Consider the following 17,582-nt stretch of genomic DNA (forward strand, 5'->3'; position numbering starts at 1 on the left):
GGCGCAGTCTCAGTTATGTGTGCCATTACTGTATTTAACACACACATAAGGCGCACTGGATTATAGGGCGCATACAAGTACCGTATGCGTATTTAAAAATAAAGCGGGAGCAAACCTGAGTTCGGTACCTTACTCACATTTTTATTACCAGTAATCGTCATCATCAACAACACACAAGCATACAAGTGTGCGTATTTAAAAATAAAGCAGGAGCAAAACAAAGTTTGGTACTCACATTTTTATCATCAATCAAACCCATCGAAGTCCTCATCCTCTGTGTCTGAATTGAACAGCTGCGCTAAATCTCCATCAAACATGCCAGGTTCACTTTCTTCACTGTCAGAGTCACTTTCCGTGCCGTGCGGCTCCTCGGAAATGATGCCGGCTTTTGCGAAAGCTCGAACAACAGTGCCAGCAGACATGTTAGCCCAAGCATCTACAATCCATTGGCAAATTGTGGCGTAACTCGCCCGGCGCTGCCTTCCACTCTTGGTGAAACTGTGGTCTCCATCGGTCATCCATCGCTCCCACGCCGCTCGCAGCCTTACTTTGAACGGGCGGTTCACACCGATGTCCAGCGGTTGGAGTTCCTTTGTCAGGCCTCCCGGAATGACAGCAAGCTCACAGTTCATTTGTTTCACTAGTTTTTTCACATCGGCTGTGAGATGGGCACGCATAGAGTCACAGATCAACAGCGATGGTGATGCGTGGAAAAAACCACCTGGTCTCCTTACATACACCTCCCTCAGCCACTCTTTCATCATTTCCTCATCCATCCAGCCCTTCATTTTTTTTTTTTTCTTACAGCACATTGTGTTCTGCGTCCTGATTGGCTGTAGACCAGCGGTCCCCAATCTTGTGCTGTATCTGTTGTACAGCACAGAATGCATCCAGCTTGTCAAATTTACATAAATCTTTGATCGCTAGCAGTGTGACTCTGAAGTGCTGTACTGTATGTTTTGTAAGTTTTTCTTCTCAACAAAGAAAACAATGTCGACGAAACGTTTTGCACCGTCAAAGGCATCTGAGGATGACTTTGGTTTCATCCTATAATACTGGACTTATTTTTTCTATAAAGGTTTGAACTTTGAGAGTGTTTCAAAAAGAGAGAAAAGTGTGAAATTGTTCATGCCTGTCTGAGAAAAGTGTATAAAGTGTGTAGTGAGGGGTTTTACAGCCTTAAAACATGTATAATAATTGTAAAAAATAAAGTTGGCTACTTCACGGATTTCACCTATCGCGGGTTATTTTTAGAATGTAACTCCTGCTATAAACGAAGGACCACTGTATAGTGGAAAAAAAGATGCCAGTTGCTCTTTGTTTCCCTCCTCACCATTGTGGTTTTTTATTTAATTAAAATGTTTCGTTCTTTTTTTTTTTTTTTTTTTTTTTTTTTAACGTAGTCAAAACTGTGATCGACCATAGGCTGAGGCTATCGTCAGCCTATCGTCAATAGTTGCCCAACCTTATTATGTATCTCGATATATGTATATTTTTTTTTTACCCCATAAGTAAGGGGTAAAAAAGACAGTTCTTAGTTTAGAGCCCTAAGTTTGACTAACTATTGCCATGGTTGCGCTGGTGCGCCTAACTTTTTTTTTCTTATGTGCACCAGCACAAGAGTTAGGCGCACCCAAATTTTTCAGCTGCATCGTTTAACATTGCACTTTCACATGTTCACATTTTTTTTTTTTTTAAATTGCTGTCCATACAGACAAGATTGATTTGTAAATAATTAACTAAGAATCTTGTCAAAACAAATTTCTTTATTTGGAGAGCAGTTCTGCAGGAAAGATAAGCTATTGAAAAAGTGCTTGTGCTTAAAGTGCTTTGGCAATATTGTAGGCAATGTTAAACTTAATGAACTGCTTGCTGCTGCCTGCCCCTGAAAGGCAGTGGAGAGAGGGGACAGTTGGGCAGTGCATTTATCGTGGCATATAATGTGTTTTCTGGATACACTGTGTTTTTTAAGTATTTCAATTCAAAGTCACAAATGCAGTATTGCTGGCCATGGTCTTTCCACACTCACGATAGTAAATGCAGTGCATCATATTCTCAGCTTTACTCTATCTTAGCCAGGGAAACTGCTCAAGACACTGTCTTTGAAATGTATACACTTTCCCCCTTTTACTTTCAGTGCGCTCTGGCTCGGAGTCGATCGTTTGTGGCTCATTATCTGATGCCGTCTCCGGACCAGTGTTAGACATAACCTGAGAGGTTTATGGCTCCGTGTCAGAGGACTGGCTATGAATTTCAGATGGATCAGGCTTTACTTCACAAAAAAGTTATCAATCTTTCTTTTCATCTCGGGCTTCTCTCGGGCCTAGGCTACTCACTAGGGCTGGGTATCGTCACTGATTTCTATAATCCATTCAATTCTGATTCACAAGATCCCAATTCGATTCGGTCCCCGATTCGATTCCCTGTTCAATTCGATTCAGTTTTGAGTCACAAATATTATAATTCTGATCACTGATCAGTACTGACACTTGTGAGACTTCATCAGAAGTGTAAGCATCACAGCAGATGCCTCTTTGTCAAAGTAACTGAGGATAAAACACAGATAAACATGAAGGAGATTTTCCTAGCATGGCTTTTATAGCAGATAACTGTCTTGAAAGTGCAGTAGAACAAAAACGGAAGAAAAGCATGAACTTTGAACATTACCTGATTTTGCTGAAGTAAACCAAAGCAAAGTTACATAGGCTTTATTAGAGACACAGCTGAGAGTTTTGCAATTTAGCTTCATTTTAAAAAGTTTACATTTCTTCCGCATTGAACAGCAGAATTGAGACTTTCTTGTCAGAGGTCATTTTTGGGAAGGAAAAAAAAACAGCAGCAAACATTGCTGTAAACGTTAGACTAGTGGGTAATAAGCGAACAAATAATGCAGAAAACAGAGATTTGAGATGGGAAACTGTTCTTGAAGTGAGAGAGAGAGAGAGCTGTGCAGGAAGTGTGAGCTTTATCGTGGTGGAAGCAAAACAGCAAAAGTAAGAGGGAATTGATGACGATGTTTATCAAATGTGAAGTGTAGTTTGGATCTTTTGTTGCTGGTTCAGTGAATTTTTGCTGGAGAGTGCAGCACCTAGTCACCTCTGTCTATCCCCCTGCACCGGCTGACAGGATATCTGGACCACAGCCAATCAGAGAGGTCTCCCCTGACTATCTCTGATTGGTTTAGACCACAATATGTGCATAATCTGTGGCTGTTGTTGAACACACACGGAGACAGAATTATTTATTTATTTATTTATTTATTTATTTTTACTCGAATGCCTGGTCGCAACTAGGATTTTTTTTTTTTTTTAGTCGCACCATTGAGAAATTAGGTCCCATGTGTGATCAAACCAAATTGGCTGCACTCTAGAGCCCCGAAAGCTACGTGTGCCAGATATCACAAAGGGACTTTTATTAACATACAGCTGTAGATGTACATCATCTAGTACTTTGTGCAAAAAATGGGATGGCGACCTTGTCTTTAGCGATATGATAGGCCCCTGCTTTAGTCATCCTACTTCTTACTTTTTCTCTCGCATGGCACAGCACGAGTATATGAGTTTTGCAAGATGGTTTGTTTCCAGGCAAGAGGCTGGGAAGACTTTGCGCTCTGGTATACAGCACGCAGTTTCACACACTCTTCATACTGCACTTTTAGACACTGTTGTAAATGGTGGGAAAGATTAGTAGTGTGCAAACCTTTTGTTGGGACACTTTTTCTTCTTTTTCTTCTTTTTCTTTTTAAGGATAATTTAAAAACTGGTGGATGTGAGTTTTTTTCCTGTGTATTTCTATTTTTGGCACCCACTAAAGAGCAAAAGGAAAATGAAAAATACTAATAATCTGCTGATTTGTTAATTGTGTAGTTATTTGCTTAAATGTAATCGACATTTTGTTTATCAGGTAGTCAGTCGTGGCAGGAAGAAGCAGATTTCTGTTAAATATGTTAAGCATCAGAGCCCCATTTGAGCCAGGAAGGACTCTGCTACTCCCAGGGTGTGAAATAATGCAGTTTTCTGAAAGTTTCATTTACCCACAAAGTGTCCTGCGTTGGCGTCGGTGAGACGGGGCTGTTGCCCTTGGACAGTCTCATTTTGCAATGTACAAGATTACGACTGTGGCCTAAACCCAAACCACAAGCCTTTCCTAAACCTAACCAGCAACTGAAAGTGGAAGTACAAAAAGATGAAGTGTAAAACACAAAGGTCCAAACGGGACACAGACTGTGTTCTTCAGGGTGATGTGCCTGTGAGTTTACCGCAGAATTTAATAACAATAGAAAATAATAAAAATTATTTAACAAAAGCTTGTTTGGAAATAATTCCCACTTTACGGTCTAAAACAGACGACAATTAGCAGTTTCTTGCTTGAAAGGTGATTTTTATTGATTTAAATTGTTAAAATGGGTTTTACGGCTCTTTCAAACTCTCCTGTGTTCCTGAAGTTTGATGTTTCTGCCTGAGCATCTTCCACCTGCTGATCCTAATTCATCGCCAAAGCTCGCGGCCTCGACACTGTCATGGCCAGCACTCACTCCTCTTCCTGTCCTTCATCATCTCTCTTCCTCTCCCAGTGCTGCCAGCGTCTTCCTCTTGGGAGAGGTTGGATTACGATGTAAATCCATTAGGGTGCAGATAAAAGAGGCCTGTAATGTATTCATTAGTTTTATTTAAATCCGGGCCCGTCGCGCTGCCTCTCACCGTCTTCCCTTCTCTTCTCTCTTGGGTTTCTATTCATGGAAACTCTTCCCGCTCGCTGTTTGATCCACCGCTGTGTTGGAGATAAAAGTCTCGCCGAGCCGCTGGCACATGCAGGAGGCTGATCCCTCTCTGATACTTCACTCTGAGCTCCACTCTTGTTTTTGTCTGGTTTGTTTTTGAGTTGTTTGTCTGATGAAACCGGGTTATTGGAGTACTCTGCCAACAACTGTTCACTTTGCCTTTGGCTCCGAAGCCTCACCTGGATATTAACAGAAAACTACGAGTGTTCATCTGTTTATTTTCAGCGGTGTCAGAGCATTTCAAGATTCTTCAGAGCAGAGTTTACACTGTGTACCTGAGCTTCAGAGTAATGTTAGGGAAGATGACCTGGATATGATGAAGCTAACAGTGTCAGAAACATGCTGTGCCACCCAGTTACAGCTAACCGGCCGTTACTGTAACGACCCACGTGCTGACTGTTAGTTCTGACCATAAGTGAAGTTTGTTGTGCTCAGAGCTCTTCACTCGCTGATGTTTAGAGACCTACGTTTCTGAGGTTAGCTAGTGTTGCTCACTGATGATGGTAGCAGTAGAGGAGAGGCATCCTTTGGATTTTAAATTCATCCAGAGTCTTCCACATAAAAGTCTGCAGGCTGTTTGAGGCCTCCAGAGAGTCAAGGAACATCTCAGTTTTTAAGTTATGCTACAGTCTGTTCAAACATTGAATATCAAAAGCATTTAATCTGGGAAAAGGTTACCCAGCATGTTTAAAACCCAGAGTAATTTATAAAAGACTATTGCAGAATCCAGTGAACAGGACAGGTGATTATTTTAAAGTCTGTATACCTCGTTCACAGATGGTAATTGGCTGGTTTTGTGACTAAAGCTGAATATTTTCCTTCATCCTCTTTCTGCTGCTGTGAACACAGACAGCCACATGTTGAGAAAACTGATCATGTCAAGATTTGATAACCAATGCCGGGTTAAAAACAGGTAAATGACAGCACACACCGACTGAATCTTTGAGCCAAGCTAGTGTGTGCAGATGTTCTATTTTTGTCCACGTCTTGTGAACATAAAAAATATGGCCAAATGCAGACAAACAAACATTTAATCAGAGGAAGTGAGGATCAACTGAAGCTCGTTTTTTCAGCTTTACTGTCTTGTGTTTTGAGAGAAAGCGGCAGAATTTGGTCCAGACAGAGGCCGAAACATGGAGGAAACGTGTTTTAAATGTTAAACATGGATGTGATCTGATTGATGACGCTCCCAACATGAGTGAGGAACACTTGGCAGGATGAAGAGCAGTGTTGAACAAAGCTGTGATTACGCTCCAGTAAAACAACGACAGCAGCTTCTGATTTAATCAGCCGCAGTCCCCACTGTGCGTCTCATTAGCTCGGCAACAGCGCGCTCTGAGGCTCCGTCTCCAATGCAGTCGTCCCTGTTTTCTCTTGTTTTGTTTGGTTGCGTGCGTTTCACAAAGGCCCATTGTTGCCGCAGCAGCTGTTTTGTTTTTCCAGCGGTTACTAAGCCAGACGAAGGTACTGCAGCAGCAACACGCCAGCTCCACTCAGTCATGGATGAGGGGAGAAAATGTTGTTTCTGCAGAGAGGAGGTAGACCCCTCAGCCATGAGCTTGTGGACAGATAAACTCCCTCCACATGTGATGGGCTGATGACTGCATTATAAAAATGATTATAGTAATTCTGAAGATTTAAAGAATATGAAGTGTTCCAGGATCTTTTAATTTTCCAATGTCCAACGTCTTTTAAGCAACCTCTATGATGTTTTTTTTTTTTTTTTTTTTTCTTCTCCTAAAGCACCCCAAATTGCCAGAACTTTCATTTCTTGGGACCGCAGTTTAGGAATGTTCCAGCAAACCTTCAGCTCTTTGTTATTGGTATTTCTGCCTCAGTCTGAAGGTATGCAAAGATGCATTAAAACCTGTTGTCGAGTTATCTTGTGCCAAAATACGAACTGACACATTAAAATCTAGCTGGACTTGTACATCTTTTAGTTTTTGGCTAAGGACAGAATAAAGTCTGGGAAACCTTCTTTAAACTTCCTAACATGATGACGTCTCAAGCAGCTTGAAGTTTGGGAAGTTTCCAAGGAACTAAAAGTTGGATGTGTTAAGGATGAGGGCTGCACTAAAGTTCAGTGGACCATTTTAGGTTCTAGTTGGACTTGTTTTATCCCCAATTTTGTGACAGTACCAGTTCATGACAACACCAACAAAATATTAAGGTAGAAGCTTTTAAACTTCAGCTGGAATTGTTCATTGGCCCATATTTAAGTTTCCCCTGAGGCAGTTTTAGTTTGTGGTCCAAAGCCAATACTTAAACTTGAACTAGATTTTGGTGTCAAGTATAAAAAAAAAGAAAAAAAAAAAAGAATAAAGTTCCAGAAACCTTCTTGGGTTTAAACATGTCCTCCAGCACAGTGACCTTTGTTTCTAAAGTAGGAAAAAGTCAGATCTTGTACTTCCATAGACTAAAGATGGAAAGTTTCCAAGGAACCAAAAGGCTCTTTGAGATACTTATTTATCTGTGATTCTATCTCAGTTTAAAGCCTAGAAGACATTAGTCAGCTGATGCCTTAGAAAGCTGTTTCTGTATGTTAATGTCATGAGGCAAATGCTAAATGATGTTGGACACACTGTAATTTTGAAGTGGATGGTGTTGGATTGTAGCTGGACTCGTTTGTTGTTTCATCTGTAATTTTCCTGAGAAGCACTTTAAAACTGGTGCCTAACCTTGAACTAGTTTTTGGTAACGAAAAGGAAGTGAATCAAGTTGTATAACCTTTTTCTCTATTGACTATGTGCACGTTAGCATATGCTACTTCCGGTGCGGAACCTCCTGTGGGGAGCTTTATTTCTGGTGTCCTATTCGCGCCTGGTTTACGGTCCAAAACAAGTTAAGCAAATGAATCAAGTGGCGATTTACATTTCTATAGATGTCTTGGGCATTTACCCAATATATCTGTAAATGATGTTCATCGACTTGTCAATATTTTCCCCCCGCGCCTCAGAGCAAAAGAGAAAAGGGATTCAAATGTTATATTTCTCAGCTGTCCCTCGTTTATCGTGGGTGTTATGTTCTAAAAATAACCAGCGATAGGTGAAATCAAGTAGCCAATTTTATTTTTTGACGGTGCAAAACGTTTGGTGGACATCGTGGACATACAGTACTGCACTTCAGAGTCACACTGCTAGCGATCAATGCAGCGATTCTGTACTGTACAGGAGAGACGTCACGGAGGAGATCGTCTGCAGCGATCAGGACGCAGGACAAAATGTGATGTAAAAAAAAAAAAGCATGCAAACTTGCACTAAAAAATCCGTGAAACAGCGAGGTGAAAGGTGAACCGCGTTATAGCGAGGGGCCGCTGTAATTTTGAAGGTAAGTCACAACATACCCTTCGTAAATACTAATGTATAGAAACCCTTACCAGCAATCATTCATTTTTTGTGAGGCTTTTTTCACGGTTTGTTAACATGCTGTGTAGGTGTGTACTTGACTAGCTGATATCGACATAGCGGGGGAAACATCTGGTTTGACTATTCTTCACCTGTAGTTTGAATGCTGAACATTTGCCTGTTTAAATCATAAGACCAGTCACTATACAAAGATGTGCTTCTGAATGTGGACGAGGTGTCTTCTGCTGCAGTAATGCAGTTCTGCTTGTGTTGAGTGATGTAAACAACTGATCGATCTAAACGCTTTAAACGTCAAAATTGATCATTAGATTTTTTATGACACAACAGCGGTGAGTGTTCCCACCTTCTGCTCTTTGTAACTTAACGCAATCTTTCCGTTTTCGAGTTTTGGACATGATTTTGGAGTATATCTTCGCAGTAACGATTGACCTCAAAGTAAAGCTACCGGAAATGCACAACCCCACATTCGGTCTCAAACCAGGAAGTTAGCATTGTCTCGTGCACATAGTCAATTCATAGTTCCTCCATCAGATGATCTGTATTTCTAAGAAATGCAGAACTTTGACTTCCAGAGAATAAATGTGAACTTTCCAAGGAACTCTTATTCTCTTATTATATATCTCTCTCTTATAACTCTTATTTCAGTTTTGTGCTTTTACACCCCAGTCTGAAGCCTCTAAAGAGGATTTGAAACCATCATCTCATCTTTAAACAAGTCAGACAGGCGACAGGCGGGTCCTTTTTTTTTTTTTTTTTTTTTTTTTTACAAAAAACAAAAGTTCGCATCGAAGAAAAGGGCGCAAGACGTCTGGGCTCCAGCTTTGGTGATATTCTTGAAACGCTTTACCTGGCAATGTTATTCTACCTTCATCCGTCTTTTATTTACAGTTTTTGGGCATTAAAGATTGACTTCCTTACAGTCTGAAAATGTTGCAGCTGTCTTTGTTACTCTGTAATGCTAAAAACTGTACCCTGCAGGAATTAAGTTCACAGCTGCTTGTAAGAGGGACATTTTTAGTGTTTGTAATAAAGTTTCTCTGGTGAAGTGAAGCAGCGAGTGTTTCTGCAGTCGGGTTCATTGTGTTGCAGCAACACAGTCTTTGAGGAAAACTGGTTCTTCAAATCCACAGTGGAACGCAGAGCTGGACTCTGTTCAACCGGGATGATTAATGCATCAGGTACCAAACACAATGCAGCTCTTGTGGTGAGGGGATGTGTTGTGTGCTCGGCATTTCACTGCAGCTTTTCTCTCCCCTCTCTGCCTGGCCGGGGCCTCATTGTTCAGGGAGGGAAAAACACACCCTGAATGTTTCAGAGCTCTGAAGTCCTACCTGCTGCTTCTGCTGCTCGTGCCATCTCAGGACACAGCTCTTCATTTGAAGAGATACTGAAACCCTTCGGTGCCGGCCTGTCACAGCCAACGGCTCATCTGGCCGCTGCCGCTTTGCTTTGTTCGCAGTGAAACCCAACCAGCTGCTGCGTTTAAAGGCTGCTGGGCAGGCTATCAGTTCAAGCTTTTGTCTTGTCTGAATGGGATTACGTGGCGAGGCCCAGCAGCTCCGTTTTTGGGTCAGTTTTTCATTCAGAAACATGAAGTTACAGGATGTGACGGTACTTTCCTTTTATGGCTCACCTGTGTGTCAGTTTACTCATCAGACTGACTCACAGTGAAAGTGTTATCCCAAATATCCAGTTAATTGATGGGAATTAATGTATAAGCCTTAAAGCTGAGTGTGAAAAATCAGCTAGGCTAGTGTGTGATCAGTGGGCTTCTTTTCATCTTTCAGTCAATTAAATCACATCAAAGTGTGAATATATGCACCGTAAGTACTGTACACTGTACTATACACAAGTCCGTCACATAGAAATTGGTCAACAGGGTGTTGGAGGCAACCAGAGGTTCCAGGAATAAATATGAAGCCGCAAGAATAATCCCACTTTCCTTTCTTTCGGCTTTGTTCTAGCTTTTTCTTATCACAGCCCCTTTGCTGTACGATCACTCACACCTACAATTTGTTTCCTGGAAAATTGAGCTGCTCACAAACTCAAAGTAATGTCTGAGTGAGCTCCCTCTGTGAAGACTTTCAGGATCCGGTTACAGTTTTCAAACTTCAGAGGTTCTAACTCCAGCTGTGAGTTTTCCATCAGCCTCTTTGGATCTGCTTATGTTCGATTTCAGTTTGGCCCTGAGTCTAGGGATAAAGAGGTCTGTTCTGCTCTCCATCCCTGCCTGGGCTGTGGGGGAGAGGTGGTTTGAGATTGAGGTGTGGGATCTGGGTAGAGGAAAAAGAGGCTGTCCAGCTGTGATGGTAATTAAGGCAAACAAAGAGGAGAATTAGCTGCACAGCAGGAAGCCCGCCTTCCTCATAACACCTCCACATGTGTGCTTCATGTGAGGAAGACATGGTTTTTAGAGCTGTTGGACTCTGGGAGAGCACATTAAAACAGTTTTTCTTTCACAAAGCAGCCTGAAACCACAAGAAAAACACTGATTATTAAAAAAAAGAAACTGTTTAATCAGGGTTTGATGGTATTGTTCGTGATTTAATCGGCTGTGGTAGAATTCATCTGATCTCAATCTTCAGCCCAACATTGCTCATAGGTGAGTCGACCTGGACTAAACCTGACAAGCAGTAAAAACAGTGGAAAACTTTAACGATGACAACAGCTACCTAAAAATAACAGAGGACACAATCACACACTGCATTATATTATATTATATTACCAGAAACTTTCTAAAAAGTAGTATATTTAGATTTGGTACATGGTGTCACCCCTGGTATCCTTTTTTCATCATATTGAGGCTTTACGAAATCAGAATCAGAAAGGGTTTTATTGCCAAATGTTGAGCAGGTTTACAACATTAGGAAATTGCTGCGGTGCTTCAGTGCAAACATACTGTCATAAATTGCGCTTAAATAGAGAGAGTGAGAGTGAAAGAGAGAGAGTGAAAAAGTTCAGCTTATTTGGACTGATGAAGAATATTCTGTGTTTGTATGTCTGAGAGGCTGGAAATCAAATACCAGCCCCCTGCCTGCAAACTGTGGTTTCTACAGGTCTTCAGGCCTGCTAACAGAGATCACACATCCAAATGTTTCAGGGACATCCAGCATCCATCATTCTGTTTATGTGAGCTCCACTCCCAAGAGTCTGCGTTCACTCAGCCGCACTACCAGATATTTACAATAAAACCTCTGAAGGACGTATCCTCAGTGGTTTCTAGATAATAGCATTTATCTGGAGCTGAGATGTTCCTGTAGTTTATTTAGAAACTGCTGCACAGATTAATAACAGATAACAGCCAGTAGTTTGCGCACAGCAGTGGAGAATGATGTAATGCAGGGAGGGAGGGAAGATGATGTTTAGGTTCTCTAAAATTTGTACTGCCTGACCATCATTGTCTCATTTCATGAAAATGTTGGTTTAAAATGAAAAAGTCAAAACTTGTAGGTTATGTTGCTGTGTGTAAAAACCCATCTTTTACTGCACAGCTGAGAGCTGTGCTGGTTCTGCAGTAGTTTGTGGAAAACGATGAGGTGCATGTGTGATGTGTGAATTTCACTTGTCTCTCAATATGTGGACACGCTGTTTAGTGTGGGTTGATTAGTGTTTCGTGTTTTTCTGATGGGCGTTTTTCTGTGTCTTCAGCTTCATGTACTGGACTGATTGGGGCGAGATCCCAAAGATTGAGCGGGCGGGCATGGACGGGACAAATCGCTCCATGATCATCGATAAGGAGATCTACTGGCCCAACGGGTTGACGCTGGACTACAGCCAGCAGAAACTGTACTGGGCCGACGCCAAGCACAGCTTCATCCACCGCTCCAACCTGGACGGCTCCTTCAGGTACATGCAGCGCCACCTTTAGGGTTTTTGAAGCTGGGTGATGAGTTTTTTCAAAACCGTAACATGCTGTGTGTTTTCAGGGAGGTGGTGGTTAAAGGTGAGCTGCCTCACCCGTTTGCCCTCACTCTGTTTGAGGACACGCTCTTCTGGACTGACTGGACCACCCACTCCATCCACTCATGCAGGAAGCAGACAGGAGGTGGCCAGCGTGTTGTCCACTCCAACATCTTCTCTCCCATGGACATCCACGTCTTCAGCACTAAGAGACAACCCACCGGTGAGTCCAGACAGTTTCATCCCCTCCGACATGTTCACTGACTCACTCGGGTAAGAATCTGAGCTTTGAAAAGAACAAACCAGGCCTCTCTGCAGATGTGTTTAACAGCTGCATGTTTCCTCGGTCTTCACTTGTCCTCATCTGTGATCAGACAGTCCTCTTTCAGGCTGTGGAGAGCACAGAGCCCTTCAGGTGTTGAACAGAGGCACATCCTTCCAACCAGATGTGAGAATATCCAACATGTGGAGTCTGTGAAGCTCCAGCTGCAGCAAACCTCATCGGATTGATGCACAAATGTTTTTGTTGGCTCTCTGATAAAGAATCTGAAACACAGTCGGATTCCTCGTCTTGTGTATTTTTATACTTGGGGTTAAATTATTCACAGGAAAAAAAAAAAAAAGCTCTAGAAAATCCTTTAAAAACCCCAACGAGGTGTTGTGGTTTGTGCAAACAATAGCTTGGCCGTGTTAATTCAAGCCAAACAACAGCAAAGTTTCCTCACTGAGAACATGTGGCACTAATTAAAAAGCCAAGCACTGACAGATTTGGTATCACTGTACTGTGAAAATGCTGTTTAGATTTCTGTTTTGTTCCTAAAAAGTCCTTGATTTGTTGTTGAAAAGTGCACAGGAACCTTGTTAGAGTCATTAAAACAATTTTCAGTGAAGATGATCTTATTAAAACATAAAAAGATAATTTAAAACAAGCGAGGTCTCTATATGTCAATTTCTTGTTTTTGTTTTTTTGGGGTTTTTTTTAAAAGTGGACTTTTACGTATTCAAAATGAAAAACACATTTTTACTTTTAAATGATTACAAATGCCAAACAATTGCTTGTGTTATGTCGCTGTAGCGACATGCAGACCACCCAAACACACAGTTCTCTGCCTGATGTTTATCCTTTGGTGTCTGATGTAAGAGCTGTCATCTGGAACACATGAATGATTTCCTGAGGGTCGTGCTGAGGGTAAAGTGCAGTTTTGAGGCTGTAACTTGAAGGTACCGGTAACTGGATTTTTTTTTTTTCTCTTGTTTTTTTTCCTTTCGTGGCAGCAGTGAATACTCCTTGCTCCCTGAACAATGGAGGATGCTCCCACCTCTGCCTCCTCTCACCTGTCAGGCCTTTCTATCGCTGTGCCTGCCCCACCGGGGTCCAACTGCTGGAGGACGGCAAGACCTGCAGAGACGGTAAGAACACTCTCCGCCTTCATTGTCTGTCGGTTCCTGACGCAATCTGTCAATTTTTAGCAGTTGTTTTTCAGGGTTTTGTTTCTTTTGTTGTTGTTTGTTTCTTTGTCTTTTACCTGAAGCATTTTAGTCTGGGTTTAATAGTAAAATCAAAAGTTGGACTTTGACTAATAATAAAACAAAAACTGCAGACAAACATAAGGACAAAGAAATTGTGCTAGAGCTCAGCTACCTTAGATTGCAAAGGTGTTCCTAATGAGGTGGTTGGTGTATATTTAGGTCTATATAATCCAGAGAGTCGGATTAAACTCGCAAAATGTGCATTTTGGCTTCAGAAACACTCGAATGGAAACAGAAAAAGAGTCCAAATATTTCCTGAAGTGCGTCAGTGAGCAACGTCGACGCATGCAGATTATCTTTTATTTTCACCCAGAAAAAAGGGAAAAAGCACAAAATGCGAGCTTGTATAACTGTTTACAAGGATTCAGGCCGAGCACGCAGATTGGATTCATTAGTGTGTTTGAGCTTTTTGTTCCTGCTTGAAGAGAAGCCGGCAGATTTTCTGGTGCCAAACCTCATTAGCTTTTCCTCTAATTTAAAAACTCCTGATAATGTGCTCGCTCCCACTCTCCACCTCCTTCTCCTTCTCTTCTTCATCGTAGTCATGTACAAGCAGAAGGTGGTGCTGGGCTGACCTGTTGTTGCTATGGTAATCCGCCTCCATGAGCGGGGCCGGCCGTTTGAACTGCAGCCCGACGTTTCCCCGCCCTCTGCCTCCTTTTATTTACATTTTCGGGTTCAGTAACCCTCGCCTGTAGAGCAGTGGGAGTTTTGAAGGCGGGGAGGCCTTTGTGAGAGACGGGATCACATGATCCCCCTGCAGACAATGCCCCCTTTCACTGCTGGGGTTTAACCATTTCAGCCAAGGGGGGTGAGCTGAAGGGTCGATGTTTGTTACTTCTCTGAATGTTAAAGAAATGAAGTCAGGTGTTATATCAGGACTGCGAGTAAAAGTCCTTCACACAGAGCCCCAGGGTTCATTTCTGCTGTGCATGTTTTTAATTAGCTTTGTGCTAACAGAAAGAAAACCTTCACCAGTTGGATTCAGACCTGCAGTAATTCCCCTTCAGGGTTTACACTGCTCTTTATATGTAAGATATCAAAACCTTCAAATATCTTTTACATTTCTTTTAACTTTAAAGAAGGCAGACATAATGGTCTCAAACAAGGCTAAAGACTTTCACTGGACAGTTTTTACATTTCAGTTTTACTCAAGACCAAAATGATCACACTTAGTTTTAGTTCTCTGCAGTATTCGAGGTCTAAACTTGGTCCAGAGTGGATAAATTTTGTATGGGTCATATTTTCAGCTGTGGGCGGATTACCAAACAGCTTCATACTTGTTGAAAGCTGAGATGGAAAAATGGTTCAGGCTGCCACTGTAATGTGTTATTATTACGACACCATAGATGGTCTATAAAATTATCAGTAAGTATGTTGATAATTGCTGATCTCAATTTTTATGAATACTGTACTAGCCTAGGTGAAACTCTAATGCTGTGATATCTTCATTACTTTGAATCGGCATCTTTTTAAAGGTAATGCAGTAATGTAATTGTAAAAAAACTTTGAGTGATGACGTTCTGACCCTGTTTCTACCTATGTGTTCCTCCTCAGGTGCGACGGAGATGCTGCTGCTCGCCCGGCGAACTGACCTGAGGCGAATCTCTCTTGACATGCCAGACTTCACTGACATCATCCTGCAGGTGGACAACATCCGTCACGCCATTGCCATCGATTATGACCCGGTGGAGGGATACGTCTACTGGACCGATGACGATGTGAAGGCCATCCGCCGCTCCCTTCTGGATGGCAGCGACGCTCAGTTCGTGGTCACATCTCAAGTGGACCACCCTGACGGCATCGCCGTCGACTGGATCGCTCGGAACCTCTACTGGACCGACACTGGGACTGACCGCATCGAGGTGACCCGGCTCAATGGTACCATGCGCAAGATCCTGATCTCCGAGGACCTGGATGAGCCCAGAGCCATCGTTCTAGACCCCGTGGCTGGGTGAGTCTAACATCTGGAAGAAAATAAAGGAGAGAGTTTTGTGATCTGAATAAAGGCACAAAATATTTATAAGCATATGTCAGGATTTTAAAAATTCTCAGATTCTCAGATGAGGCTTCAATCAAAGATTTCAAAGATTTCAAAGATCTGAATCTCATATTACACAATAGTGTAATGCATACACTATTATATATTGTACATATATTTATTAGTTTCAGATGTAGCCATTCTTGTATTTGCTGGTTTGTGTTGTTGTGTTTGCACATTTCTGTTGCTTGTGGGCTCGCACACAAGAATTTCACTCGCATGTGCTGTGCCAGTGTGCCTGCACATGCGATGTGACAATAAAAGTGATTTGATTTGATTTGATTTGATTTGATATTTGGAGTTATTGCAATCAAAACTTCAGAGTTTAATTCTGTGAAATCATTTTAAAACGTTCTTTGTAGAAGTTCAGGTGTTTGACTCCTTTAAACCAACAAGGTCAGGTTAAAGTTTTTTTTCCCCCTCCTGTTTTTCAGGTACATGTACTGGACCGACTGGGGTGATGTGCCGAAGATCGAGCGGGCCGACCTCGATGGGATGGAGAGAGTGGTGATGGTGAACACGTCTTTGGGTTGGCCCAACGGCCTCGCACTCGACTATGAAGAACGCAAAATCTACTGGGGAGACGCCAAGACGGACAAGATCGAGGTTTGTGTTTGAGCTCCAGATTTTACTTTGATGCTGAGAATTCTTTAGTCTTGGTGTCCTGATGGTTCTCTGATCTGCTGTTCTTAAAAGTCAACCTTTATGATTTCAATCTTTTGTCAATTTTAAACAGGGTGGTGGGAACAGTTTTCACACAGGTTCTTTTAGTTTTTGCCAGCACAGAGCTTCAAGTCTTCTTAGAGGGCCACTCAAAACACCACCAGCTGTCCTGTATGTAAAATAATCTGTGTGTTGGAGGCAGGCATGTCAAGCAAATATGTGAAAGACAAGGATATTGACTATGGACTGTTAGATCAATCCAGCCTTGTAGTTAGCAGTGCTTTTGTTCTGTTGGTTAATCTTAGCTGGTAAACAGCTGTTAGGTACATTACTGCTTTCTGTTGGTGGTAATGGTGCTTTACATGCAGGCACAGGTAAAACATGAGGAACATGGACTTCAGGTTAAACAGTTGAATAAATATTTCAGTTATTGTGAAATTATGATTCCTGTTTGTGATGTTGTAGATCTGAACATAAAATGACAGTGAAGTCGTTCTTCTCCTGACTCAACACTCATTTTGGGCTGTTTTTTGGGTTTTGTTTGAAGCATCATTATAAATTTATAGAAATTAAGAATTTCAGTAATTTCAACCTGTCAAAAAAAATCTAACCGCAGATTCTGCCATTAAGCCAGATTTTTGGTAATAGCCCAATATTCAAACCACCACAGCTGAACTGAACATGAAATCACCCTAAACTTGTGACGGTGAGCGACTCGTTCAAGGAACAGTACAAGCAAATATATAACGTTCACTGATTGCCCTTTTAAATAATCTGGTGCTGACGTTATTTTCTACTAAAAACATTCAGAGCATAAAAAAAAACATTCAGAGCATAAAAAAAACACTAGACTCTAGTGCTTTTTTTATGCTCTGAATGTTTTTCATTGTTCACTCTAGTGACTAGAGTGAACAATGAACATTAAAATGGTTTACAGTTTTATTTTCAAATGGCTGCCTGAAGGTTTGCTGATGTTTTATTGTTTTTTTCTTTTTTCCTTTTCCTTTTGTTTTTTTGTTTTTTCCTGTGAGAGGAAACGTTGCAACTGGACGGTCTCTTCAGCTCTCTGTTCGTCGCAGAGCTGTGAAACTTTGTGCTCATGGCAGCTGTGCTCGGTGTCGACCGTCCAGCTGGGTCTGAAAGTAAAAGTCTGATCTCTTTCTCTCTGCGGTTTGCATCCTCACGCCGTGCTGTCATGTTTGTAGCTGATTTTATATCTCTGGTTTTCATCTGACCCCACCTGAACCCCTTCTTAAACCCCTCCCCCCCTCCCCCTCAGAGATCGTGTTGATGGCAGTGCCCC

General features: G+C 41.8%; 1 protein-coding gene across 5 annotated transcripts in view; it reads left to right on the forward strand.

Annotated features, from left to right (window-relative positions):
- Positions 1 to 17,582, forward strand: part of lrp6 (low density lipoprotein receptor-related protein 6) — a 49,216-nt gene that overhangs the window by 13,889 nt on the left and 17,745 nt on the right. For 3 of the 5 annotated variants that reach the window (XR_006053071.1, XM_014330092.2, XM_005949719.3), the window contains exons 3-7: positions 11,794 to 11,991; positions 12,072 to 12,268; positions 13,321 to 13,455; positions 15,133 to 15,529; positions 16,051 to 16,222. Coding sequence is in view for 4 of the 5 variants with exons in the window: in XM_014330092.2 (XP_014185578.1) it covers positions 11,794 to 11,991; positions 12,072 to 12,268; positions 13,321 to 13,455; positions 15,133 to 15,529; positions 16,051 to 16,222 (1,099 nt within the window). In the remaining variant the exon portion in view is untranslated. The remainder of the gene's footprint in view (positions 1 to 11,793; positions 11,992 to 12,071; positions 12,269 to 13,320; positions 13,456 to 15,132; positions 15,530 to 16,050; positions 16,223 to 17,582) is intronic. The other 2 variants (XM_014330093.2, XM_005949720.3) reach the window with 1 other exon arrangement.

This window comes from Haplochromis burtoni, unplaced genomic scaffold (assembly GCF_018398535.1).
Source record: "Haplochromis burtoni strain Fernald_Lab_line unplaced genomic scaffold, NCSU_Asbu1 Contig_607, whole genome shotgun sequence".
NCBI lineage: Eukaryota > Metazoa > Chordata > Actinopteri > Cichliformes > Cichlidae > Haplochromis > Haplochromis burtoni.